Here is a 13,290-nt window from a genome sequence, read left to right as displayed (position 1 = left end):
CTCAGTGGGACTTCCAAAATTGTGAAAAGAATATTTCCTGAAAAAGATAAAATCATGACTCTAATATAGATATAGATGAACACATTTTTAAGAATTTATTTTACTCATGAAATGAGGGAACCAGGCAAATGTTATAAGCAGTTCAAAGGAAAAGTCAGTCCGGCACAAATTTATATAGAGTAAAGGAACATTGAGATGAATTACAAATGGAGACAAAACTGGTTTTTCCAGAGGGGGCAGGGAAGTAATCAGGCAGGACAGAATTTATATATCTCTTACAGTTGGTTCTTGTTACTCAAGGGTAGTTATGATCTCTAAAGTCACCAAAAACATGAAATTAACGAGTACTGAAATATTGCTCCTAAGAAAAATACAAAGTTAGATTCTTTTGAGACTATGATCACAAAATTTCGTCAACCAATCAATACATATGTAATCTTTTTAAAATATGATTCTGTTCAAATGTTTAAAAACACCTTATTTAATGTGTATTGTTGATTCATGAACATTGAACTCATAGCTAGCAGCACCGTAACTTAGGCTGGAATTAATCTTATCTAACATATATATTGGTACATCATGCCTTCCTGCCTTTAAGAAACACTAGGAAGTGCTGGAGCACTACACTTGTGGGGCTATTGTAAACAGCAAAATCATCCACAAGAAGAACAAAAATGCCAAAAATGCCGCTGTAAATAGACCATGAAAAGGACATTTGTTTACAGTATGAGATCTTAAACAAGAAGGCACAGAGCATTATTACCTTGCTTGACCCTATCTGGGAACATGTATGTTGAGTGACTCAAATTTTCATTGCTCTGTGCATGTCACTAATGACCACGGAAGCATTGTGAATATTGATTTGGGGGTACAAGTAAATTTTAGTGAACAGGCAAATTCACAAATACAGAATCCACAAGTTATGAGGACTGTTTGTACCTACATCTTACAGGGTTTCAAAATAACTCAAAGACCATGATCAGGGCTAAGATCTGGTGTGCTGTAGACACTGCATAATTTTCTTTTGAAGCCCCAGTTTTTTTTCTTTGTCATTCTTTCTTCTCAGTGCCCAGTCCAAGGTACTGGCTGTCTTTGTGGCCAGAGAAATGTTCAGCTTGACTCCTGAACTGCTGAGACTCCTGAGAGACAGAGATAGACAGACATGTTGGGGTGGGGAAGAGATATTTAGATTCCCTATTGGAGGTCTGAAATAATTTTTCTCGTAGAGATAATGTTATACATGGTAACTTAGTGAGGTTCCTAGTGTATTATGGGTTAAATGGGATTTGGAAATCCCATGCACAGACCACACCCAAACCAATTACATCAAAATCTCTGAGAGTGATTTTTGGACATTTACCACTGTTGTATAGTCTCTTTCTCTAGAAAAAAATGTGTTCTCAATTTCTAATGACTGATTTTCACATGTACTTTTGGAACACAAACCATTTTATTTTGTGGCAAATTCTGAATAATGTGATTCCAATTACTGCTTTGGAAATAAAAATAATACTGTATAGCAACTATATTATTTGAAAAGATAAAATTTAAGGGGGCCATTGACTATCACATCAAAGGTGGGATTTTTTTTGAGGTGTTGCAGCTGTGGCAGGTGTAGGGTGTTACTAATCTAATAAATATTTCAGGTGCCTCACATTTTCACTGTATTTGCTTGTTTAAATAATTTTATATAATTTTCGTGGAAAGAGTTGCTTTGCCAGTGTATCCTAACCCATTATTTCTCCATAATATTTTCTAAAAGAAGATCTAAGATACTTTCAAATTAATCTGAACCCCCTCCCCTGCCAAATATTAGGTACTTGGGAATTCCCGAGTAAAGGGACTTCTAAAATGAAATTCCTCAAAGACCGTCACAGCCTCCCAGCCCCCTTTAAATTATATTTTAAAAGTTTATGCTTTGCTTTTACCCAGGCATAATATGGGTGCATAGACTGGTGAAAACCCTTGAAACCTCCCAAGTATCCACATACCTTGCTTTGGCTTCCCAAAGTCTTTTCTATTCTGATCCTATGCCTCTGTTTGTTAGCAGTGACTGCCAGTTATGTCAGTTTGTGCCAAATTATGCAGTGCTTCTTGCTTTGTACACAGATGGACAGTAGGAAAAACCATTAAACTGTTCACTTCTGAACTAATGTCAGGGTTTGAGATTAGATTATTACAGGAGAAAGACATTTTATAGGACTTGAACCAAGGTTACTAGAGGTCACATTTCACAAGCAGTAAAAGCACTGATGAACATTTCTCTATATTTTTGCATTACTGAACCATAAATAAAGTAGTTCTGTAAATAAAAGTGAGTGGAATTAATTTTTCTGTCCCATACATAGAATTCACAAGTTAATTGTCATGATCAGGTTTTGTTCAGAGGCCTTTTGTGGATGCTTTTCGCTCTTTGATTTTTGAGTTTTGGGCTTTTTTGGGCGCCTTTGAAAGATCACACCAAACATTCATATCATAGGAAGTAGAATATCTCAGCCACAGTCTAGAGATCAACAAAACAAACGGGCATCTTTCCAAAAAAGAAATTGAGCGTGATATGTTATAGGTCACATTTCAAGTTTACTACAGTATTTGCCAGAGGTACTTCTCTGATACTAGGGCTTAAAGATCAAAATATCTTTGTGAAAGCATTCCAGTGTGTGAAACAGCAAAGGGAGTCAGCTTCTCATCATTTAGGTGCTGGTGGTTGGATTTGTGGTTAATCCGTGCCATATGGCTGCTCTCCTCAGTGGGAAGCGAAGGCAGCCCTAGGAGCTTTCCCCATCCCTGGGGCAGCTGCTTTGGACTCAGTTGTTTTGATCTTCTTCTGTTGCACAGCTGAGAAGAGTAAAGGCTGGTTTTCAGTGTCCTAATAGAACGACATATTGGGACCACTGTCATAGACTACACCTTGATTTTGTATAAGAGTCTTCAGAGAATGCAGGTGTTTTCACTTCCGTGATCTCATTCAGAAACTTAAGTTTTTTAAAAAAAAACTTAGTGTTGAAAAAATTCTTACAGAAACTCAACATTTCACAAAATTCCATTCTTAAATTTTTATGTTCTATTTCTTGCAAGTTATATTAGGTTCTTTCTTTTTAAGAACAACTTTCACATAGGAAGTAGAAAAGATAAGCACAATTCACAGAACTTATCCATTAAGTACAGATGTTTAAGTGTTATTATTCTTATGGTTATTTTGTCTTTTTAGCTAAAGCTCACTACTTGCTCCAGTAGCCTTTGTATTGCCACAATATTACAAAAAATAACTTGGGAAAGATTGTGGTATGAAGTATAGTGCAACCAATAAAATCGTTTATCCACGCATTGTAAGGTAAACACTTTGGAGAAGGATGCTTAGAAATGTGGTCAGATTCTTAACAGAGTTTCCCCCAAAAAAGCAAATTTTCATCCTAGCATCAGTCCTACATAGTAGAAAAGTTTTCTCAGTGATGGATAGAAAATCCAAAGGAGATTTATGTAGACTCTGAGGTGAGTTTCAGTCTCTTGTGAGTTCTCATTAGACTTCCTCATACCCCTCTTTTCCTTTTACTTAATCAGAGAAGCGTGTTAGTTGCTTGTGCAGCTTTGGCAACAAAGTTGTTTCCCACAGAAAAATGTGAGGAAAAGAGATTTTTTCCCCCATACATCCTAATAATCCTGGGTGGCTGTGGTAGAGCAATAATATAGAGATGGGTACTGTTAGCAAATGTTAGTTTCTTCCATGTGTGTTTTTGTTTTCCCAAGGTCCTTTGCCCATCCACATTCCTGTCCCTAGAATGATACTTCTATTTATTGTTATCACCATCAACAGCAACTATAATCTGGCTCACGATTCCCAAGAGCCAGGTCACTCCTTTGTTACCAGGAGAAAACCCAAACCAGTTGTTCTTTTATGTGTACAAAATCCCAGTCTTCTCACATTGCAGTGACCCTGACAGCATTTTGAGACTCCATGAACAAAACAGGTAATAGAGCTATGTCTGCATTCTGACACAGTAAAAAAATTTTTTTCTCCCTGGTGATTGAAAAACAGATTAACCATGTAAATGAGAGAGTGATTATCAGGTATGTGTTTGTGTATAATACCAATTCCTAAATATGACCAAGTACTTTCTCATTTCTTCTTCAGTTCCTCTTTTATTGGACTGGAGAGTGTGTGTTTAGAAGTAGGGATGGAAAGGGAGCATAGGTTTTCTCACCCATCACTTGGCAAGAAGAGATCATGGAGGCCTTGGATAACTTACCAACAATCATTATAACCAGACGTAGAATCTACACTAGAAACCTTTTCCTTTCTCCACAACTGGGGTGGGGGTGGCTGGACATATGGCAGACATAGTCTTACTTTCCAGGCATTCTTGAAACAGTCTTTTCAACACATTTATAAAAATAAAGGAGGGGAAGTTACAAAATCACAAAGATTGAAAGGAAATGGGTGAAATAAATAAAAATTGCAATTATAAGATGCTTTTAAAGAAATGCAGTTTATGAGGTAGCTAGGTACATAGCTTTAAAGTCAACCTCGGTTAAAACCCTGACTTTGCCACTTAGCCATGTAGCTTTATGCTGCATATTTACCTTCTCTGTGCTTTATTTTTCCTAAATAATTAAATATAAAATTGGGGTATATATATATATATAATGGCTACTTCATAAGCCAAGCAACCTATGATCTCAGTTTTAAAATTCTATACAAATACATTTAAAGCACTTAGCAGAGGACTTAGAACATGCCTCAAGCTCTTTTCCCAGGCATCCGCACGGCTAACTCTGATCTCCTTCAGGTCTTCAGTCGAATGTGACCTTCTCAAGGAGGGAGGGCTTCCTTGTGTATCCTCTTTAAAATGTTTTTTCTTTAGTGCTCATTAGCATAAAATATGTATTTTTAATCATAGGTATTACTGTATTGGCACCTAATATACCATGCATTTACTTACCAATTTCTCTTCTGCTAACTTGAAGTTCGGGAATTTATTCACTGCTTTACCTCTGGTGTCTCAGCAGTCGTGACACAGAGTATGCAGTCAGTAATATTTATTAAAGGAATAGCAAATGCTCAGTAAATATTGCTATACCTGCTTTGTTATTTTTTTAATAATTAACAGCATCATTTGCTGGTTAACGTAGGAAATGCTTGAGAAGTTTATAATGTTAAAGTTATCATGTTCAGTTCACAGTATTAATTTGCTTACCAAAATCCCTTTCTGTAATTAATTCAAAATTAATGGGTTTCAGTGTGATGGAAATTTTATTTACATTAATGCTTCACTTCATATAGAAGATGTGTTACTAGAAAGTTGCAAATCAAATTTGAGACAGAAAGAATAGCTTATCAAGTGCTTGCTGTAAACCACAAGAGACACAACATTAGTTAAGGCAGAGGCTCCAGAATCAGATTCTTTGTTTAAATCTTGATTCTGTCCCTTCCTAGCCGAGTTAGTTTGTGTGAGTTACCTAACCGCTTGCTGCCTTAGTTTCCTCAGTTACATAAAGGAAATATTAATTCATATAAAGGTTTTAGAAAAGTACCTTTTTCCTAGAACTCAGTAAATGATTGTTAAGTGCCACGTGTTTTCTCAGCAATTCACACTAACAAGCTTGTTTAATCCTCATGACAACCTATGAAGTAGGTACTATTCTTAGGCCCGTTAGTAAAGTTTTTGAAATGCAAATAGCCGCTTGTTAATGTACTTATTTTATGAGTTCAGGTCCTCTTAAAGTCAGACATAGGTTTCTGATTTTTTTTCTATTTTAATGGATTAGAAAGTAGTCAAAACTGTACTCCATGAAAGGAAGTAAGGTTATGTTTAAGCAAGTAAATTGAATCAATATTTTCTCTGCTGGATTCTGATGTTTCGTTTGTATTTTTAAACCATTTGTTTCATTTGCTTTCCTGCTTCTCAATTTCCTCATAGCACTTGGACTTTCTTTGAAGATGGAGTTCTAGCAATGGAATTATTAATTATTTCCTCTTCTGGACACTAAAATAAGCAGTAGTAGCAGTATACTTTGATGACTTGATTTTTACAGGCTTCACTTTGTGGCAAAATTGCATTCTAAGGGGCTATTGAAATATAAGCTTTTGTGGCAGCAAATACTATACCCACCAAGAGGCACTAGAACTCATAACAACTCACAAGATCAAGAAGTTTACTTAATGAGACATGTAATAGTTTGGACATTTTATACATGATTGCATGATTCAACAGCCATGGATCAAACGTTTCAAGATGAGTTATTTGAAGAAAGTCCTCAGATAGAATGATAAATTACAGGGATGGAAAATGAATCTTATGAAGAAAAGTTACAGAGGTTGCTTGGACTAGGGAATAGAACGATGACTTAATTATATTTTCAACGAGGAGGGTGTTAAAGGGTTGTTCTCTATACCTTAGAAGAACTGAGAAACTGAACTTAAAGCAGAAGACATGGACGTGAATAAATCCATTAAAATTATAAAACACTGAGAAGGGCTTTGGAGAGAAGATACAAAGACTTTCAGAAGCAGACAGTTTAGGCCAGTAGTTCTCAACTTTCTATGCATAAAAATCTCCTAGGATCAATAGTTAAAAGTACAGATTCCCAAGCCCCTACCACAAATTAGATCCAATGAGCCTTTGGTCAGGCTGAAGAATGTGCGTTGTTATCAAGTACTTCCATGGGATTCTAAGTAGATAGCCCTTGAAGCAAATGCTGAAAAAGTGTTTTAATTTAATCAGTAGCCTGTCAAAGCCCAGAGAGGTAAACCAAATTATCTTTCAGGCCTGCTCTGACTGTGTCATTTATATAGGTAACTGTACATGGATATGTACATATACCCATGTATGCTTTTCTGTATTGCTTTGAGTGAGATCTAAACTGTTGTGAAGGCGTGAGCTTTTAGAGAACAGTGAGGTTATATATTGCTCAGTGTTCCCACTGCAGTTATTAAAGACGACACATATTAAACCACATAGAGAAACAGAAAATTTTACATGAATATGTGAGCATCAGTAATTGAATAAGGAATATTGAGTAGGGAGAAGTCACATCATGGGTTACACTTTTGAGATATAGTAAATCATCTTCAGGCAATATTTTGGACCCCCTTGTCACACAGGATTATAAGGGGAAGTATTACTAAGTATTTATATTTCAGATGTGCCAACATGTATTCCTCATGATAAATGAACATTAAATTTATGAAAGCTTCTGCTTGCTGTGCTCTTGAGGTATCCTCCTTAATTTTGTTTCTGTGGGTTTGTTTTTGTTTTCTAGGGTGGAGCTATGACATTGAAGAGAGGAAGGTTCCAAAACCCAAGTCCAAGTCTTATGGTGCAAATTTTTCTTGGAACAAAAGAACAAGAGTATCCACAAAATAGGTTGGCACTGACTATATCTCTGTGCTTGACTGTGAATAAAGTCAGCTGTGCAGTATTTATAGTCCATGTATAATACATCTCAATCTCCTAATAAATTTGACCTTTAACCACAAATACATTTTGTGGTGCCTTTTTTTAAATGTTTTTTGATGTCTCAAAGTGAACATGTTTCAATTTCTTATTTATAGAGGAGATTTGAGGTGATCATACCTCTAGGAAATTTCAGCTTAAAATCTGTTAAAAGGTGGGGCGCCTGGGTGGCACAGCTGTTAAGCGTCTACCTTCGGCTCAGGGCGTGATCCCCACATCAGGCTCTTCTGCTATGAGCCTGCTTCTTCCTCTCCCACTCCCCCTGCTTGTGTTCCCTCTCTCGCTGGCTGTCTCTATCTCTGTCGAATAAATAAATAAAATATTAAAAAAAAAATCTATTAAAAGGAATGCTTGACATCAGCTGCAACATTGAAGTTTTGCACTTCGTTCTTTATAGCCATTCTCAAGTTAATAGTGTTTATAAATTACCAGCCATCATTATTTATAATGCTATCTTAGAAATTCTCTTGTTTTATCTGAGGTTAGAGAAGTTCAAGATTACACTGCTATCTAATAAACCCAATCTCCTTAATAGTGAGGTTCTCTTCTAATTTTGGGGGGTTGGGGAGGAGAAGAAGAAGGAGAGAGAGACTCTTAAACAGGCTTCACACCCAGCCCAACATGGGGCTCGATCTCACAATCCTGAGATCATGACCTGAGCCAAAATCGAGAGTCAGGCGCTTAACTGAGCCACCCAGGAGCCTCTGAGGTTCTCTAATTAGAACTTTATATTCTCTGAGTTTGAGTCTGAATCTGAATGAATTGTGTTCCATACTAAATTCTGCCCAGAAATTGACATTTATGACTCTGAAGGGTTCAGATGAAAATTTTATATTCTTATGAATTGAAAGACTCCAAGAAAATAATCAGTTCGTTATTAGAGATCTTTTTGTATTCACTGTTGTTTTTGTAAAATAGACATGGATATAGGTTCTTGTTACATCTTAATCTCTTAGGTCATCCAGTATGAGTTATCAAGCACATACTCCTGTCTGTCTCTTCAGTAATCATTCTGTACACTAATCTTCATCATAATTTTGTTAAGTAGGCACTGTTATTTCCCCCATTTTGCAAGCACATAAATCAAGGCTTAAAAGAACTAAATAACCTACTCAAAATCACACAGATCCTAAGTATCAAAGCTGGGACTTGAACCCATGTTTGTCTTCACATCCCATACTTTTAATTACTTCAGTTATAAGATTGATGGCAGATGATTTCTTTGGATTGCTAATAATTCTTTATGTTACAAGAGTTACATACTAATTATTTACTTTCTCACAATGACATTTCATAAAAACATTAATAGCACATTGACTTAGCCCAACAAAGAAAACACATCAAAGTGTAAATTTGTGTAATATTGTTTTGAAGAGCAGTCTCTTTTCAAAAACTGTGTATTCCATTTAGTTCTAAAAATCCTCATCCTGACAAATAGCCCATAGATATACACAGAGGTGAATGTACAAATATATTACAGAATGGTTTCTAATAGCTAATAAGTTGGAACAGTCTAAATGTTCATTAGAAGAGGAATGGAGTTAAATGGAGTATTACAGAGCTATTATAAAGAACAAGAAATATCTACGAGCAGTTTGGAATGATGTTCAAGATATACTGCTAAGTAGAAAAATAGAGAAATAGTAGATAACATCTGGGGGTGAGGTGTGGCAGCAGGTGCTCACACACACCTGCAGCTGGAATATTTCAGGCAAGATACGTAAGAAACTAGTAACGTGATTTTACCACCGATTGGGAGGAGGAGAGTCTTGGGTCTTTCAACTTTCTAAAATTTTTTATTTTTAGAGATTTTATTTATTTGAAACAGAAAGAGAGCACAGTCGGGGGAGTGGCAGGGAGAGGGAGAAGCAGGCTCCCTAACTGATGCAGGGCTCGATACCAGGACGCTGGGATCATGACCTGAGCTGAAGGCAGATGCTCAACTATCTAAGCCACCCAGGCGCCCCCCTTCAACTTTTTCTTTTCTTTTTTTAAAGATTTTATTTATTTGAGAGAACACGCATAGGGATGGGGGTCGGGGGTTGGGGGAAAGGATAGAGGGAGAAGAAGCAGGACTCCCCACTGAGCAGGACCCTGGGATCAGGACCTGAGTGGAAAGCAGACAATCAACTAAGCCACCCAGGCACCCTGGGTGTTTCAACTTTTAATACGGTGTTTGAATATATTACTATAAGGATATATTATTTGTATAATCAAATATACATAACTATAAATATTTATACACTACAATTCATACCTTCCATCTTAAGCTTGAAAATTATACATATTTTTTAACTTCTACTTAACTTTAATTAGAATTTTATTTCAAGTAAACTCTGCAAAATGTTAAAATATAGCTATTAAGAAATTCCACAGATACTTCAATAGCACAGTAAAAGAAACCTGTTTGTATCCCATACAGTAAGGCAATACAAGCAGGTTTTCTTCTAAAAGAGATTTAGCATTCCACTTTTTTTTTTTTTTTTTTTAAAGATTTTATTTATTTATTCGACAGAGATAGAGACAGCGAGCGAGAGAGGGAACACAGGCAGGTGGAGTGGGAGAGGAAGAAGCAGGCTCATAGCGGAGGAGCCTGATGTGGGGCTCGATCCCATAACGCCGGGATCACGCCCTGAGCCGAAGGCAGACGCTTAACCGCTGTGCCACCCAGGCGCCCCTAGCATTCCACTTTCACTTTGGTTTTTAATATAACATAGCACTCTTTATTTCTGTTACTCGGTAGAACTAACTTCCTAGGCAACCTCGTGCATTGGCTGAAAAATTCAGTATTGTTCTTTTCTTTTGTAATATCTGGTCCTTATTTGCATAATAAATCAATGCACCTCTCTTTCTGGGTTGTTTCCATCTTTCTCATTTCTCTATAGGTGCTGCTGATGCAGTGACTTTTATGTTCATATTTAGTATAATTTATAATTTATTTCTAGCACCAAAGGGCCCCCATTTGTTGTTTTCTAGATTTTTTCCTTTTGGGGTAAGTATGACAAATCTGAAAAGAATTACCTGGACATCTCTCATTTTTATAGTCTATGTCTTATGCTAAGGGATTTTGTATGTAAATTTACAAAAAACAGTCTACCAATAGTCCTAAAGTGTACTATCAACACAAATTTGTCTTACTTTTTCCCACTATGTTAATCTAAAAATTTTGGTGCTATCATTCTGATTGTGGATATCAAGGTATTGCCTTTATTGACTGAATCTGAACCTCTCAGTTACCTAGTTTTGGTTGTAAACCATAGTGACAAAAGGTGATCTGTTCATTAATGTAACTTTTTACTTGATGACTACTATGTGTTATATACTACGTTATATACTACGTTACACCCTGGGGTCACAGTGGAACAAGACTGACAAGGTCCCTGCTGTCATGTTACTTGTAGACCTAAAGTAGGAGCTTATATTCTGCCAGCAATTGCTAGTCATTTTGTATGAGTAAAGACTGATTTAGGCTACTTGGGCTTGAATTCTAGTTCAACCACTTAACTAACTCAGTGGTCCTTATAAAGTTAATTAAATTTCTCTAAATCTCCATTTCCTCATCTCCAAAATGGAGGTACCTACCTAACGGGATAAGTGAGCATCAAATGATATAATCGGAGTAACTGCTTGCTGAGCACTTACTGTGTCATGTACAGGAAACTGCAACCCCTTGTGTAGGAATTCTGTCTCTTGTAGGAAGACATCTTTGAGGACTCCAGTCCTATGAGACTGGTCTTAAAAGAACTCAATGACAGAACAATTTGGTGCTTAGCAAATACTGCTTTGTATTTTAAACTATGTTTTAGAATTCTTTCTTTAAAATATTTGTACTCTGGGGACGCCTAGGTGGCTCAGTTGGTTGAGTTTCTGACTCTTGGTTTTGGTGCAGGTCATGATCTCAGGGTGGTGACATCCAGCCCTGAGTGAGGCTCCATGCCCAGCGTAGAGTCTGCTTGAGATTCTTTCTCCTCCTCTGCTTCTCCCCCAGCTCTCTCTCTCTCTCAAATAAATAAAATCTAATAAAATATTTGTACTCTGATTACAGAAGTGTTGCAGAAATACCTGATCTACATAGAAGTCATAAAGATGAATATAATCACAAATTCCTCCCATTCCAAGAAACCATTATTATATAATTGGTGTCTATGTTTCCAGTTTTTTTCTATTCTCTACATATACGTATGTTGCTTTTATAAAACAAATTGTAATAATATTGTATTGTACATACATTTTTTAAAACAAAATTGAATTGGTGTCAGTTTTTAACTGAGTATATGTTTTCCCATGACATTTTTCTATAACATGATATTAAATGGTCAACTGAACTTTTCAACATGATTTTTCTAATTTGTTGCTTTTATATTTTTACAAATAGAACTTATCTCTCCAGCCATACTGTAAATGAGAAGAGTAAGAATTGTAGTTTCTTTCTCAGTGTCTTCCACAAAGGCTCATTCATGAGAAAACTCAATAAACAATGCTTAGTTTGATTATTTAGAGGATTCTGAATATAAACCAAAGCTGATTATGTCCCACTCTCTTTTAGTTTTCAGTTGATAGGCCTTTGAAATTGTTAGTGGATATTTACTGGAACTCTAGTCAATAGCCACTTGAGTCGATGATGTTTATACTCAGCTAAAAATTGCACCAGGCACTAAAGAGTTATTACTTTTAAAGATTTTAGGTAATCTCTACTCCTAACGTGGGGCTCAAACCCACAACCCCGAGATTAAGAGTCGTATGCTCCACCAACAAAGCTAGGCAAGTGTTTCTAAAGAGTTGTTTTTAAATGTTATTTTTCTTTAAGTTTTAGGAGTCAGGTTTTTTTTAAACAGTTTTATGTTTTATCCTAAATAATCTGCCATAAATTCTCAAAAACTGGGAAAAAATTAATTGTACATTACAGTGGATTTCTTTGAAAGATAAATATGAAATCTTCATGGATAATGAAAATTAAATCCCAAAATAGAAAAAAAAATAGATTCTAAATTGTGATGTAATTGATCACCCATAAATATAGAAATAATTACATCTGTGCTTTGGATCTTGGTTGGGCTACGTTTAGGCTGAGGAAACTGAATGCTGGAATTTGTGGCAACTCTGGGAACCTGATGAAAAGCTTCACTGTCTCCAGTTACCAATTTAACAAAAAGAAGTCCAGGAGATTTCATTATGGTAGGAAGAACATCATGCTGATTTTGCTGATTTTGATAATAAAGTTTGCTAACAAAGATATGTGATTATAACTTATTATAATGTATTATAACTTAATAGGTTTTCTCCTTATCTAAAGGTCACTGGTAATATTTTTAAAGTCCTTTCTTTTCTCTGGAATTTTCCCTAAATTTTTATTATTAAAATAAAGGTTGAAAATAAACATTCATATACCCTTCACTTAAATTTTCTGGTTAACATTTTGTCACATGTGTTTTCCTTCCTTTCCTGCACATAACTTTTATTCAAAAGTAAGGTGCATAGATCATGATGTCAATTCTAAATACTTTGGGGTGTGTCTCTCTTGAAAAAAGACATCGTTCTTCTATATACCACAATAACATTGTCACAGTAAAAAAAAAACTGATCACTGGTACAGTTTTAACAATATTCAGATTTGTGAGGTTGCTCCGATATTGTTCTTTGCACTGCTTTTCTTAAAATCCAGGACCCAGTCAATAATCCTGAATTTAGTCTCCTTTAATCTTGAACAGTTCACCTGCTGTTTTGACACTGGGCAATTTTGAAGAATCCAGGCTAGTCATTTCATACAATGTTTCACAATTTGGATTTCTCTCATTTTTTCCTCATGATGAGACTCAGGTTAAACATTCTGGTAACA

At 35.9% G+C, this 13,290-nt stretch overlaps 1 protein-coding gene across 2 annotated transcripts in view; it reads left to right on the top strand.

Annotated features, from left to right (window-relative positions):
• NDUFS4 (NADH:ubiquinone oxidoreductase subunit S4) overlaps window positions 1-12,847 on the top strand; it is a 113,892-nt gene extending 101,045 nt beyond the window's left edge. Inside the window, exons 5-6 of one of the 2 annotated variants that reach the window (XM_008692541.2) lie at window positions 7,261-7,364; window positions 12,520-12,847. In XM_008692541.2, coding sequence (XP_008690763.1) covers window positions 7,261-7,364 — 104 coding nt within the window. In that variant the 3' untranslated portion in view covers window positions 12,520-12,847. Of the gene's footprint in view, window positions 1-7,260; window positions 7,365-11,499; window positions 11,655-12,519 lie in introns of those variants that run through there. The other variant, XM_008692543.2, reaches the window with a different exon arrangement.
• Window positions 12,848-13,290: the final 443 nt, after the last annotated feature.

The sequence above is a fragment of the Ursus maritimus genome, unplaced genomic scaffold (assembly GCF_017311325.1).
Source record: "Ursus maritimus isolate PB19 unplaced genomic scaffold, ASM1731132v1 scaffold_15, whole genome shotgun sequence".
Lineage (NCBI taxonomy): Eukaryota > Metazoa > Chordata > Mammalia > Carnivora > Ursidae > Ursus > Ursus maritimus.
Note: the sequence above shows the minus strand (reverse complement) of the source record. Positions and strands in the feature narration are given on the sequence as shown.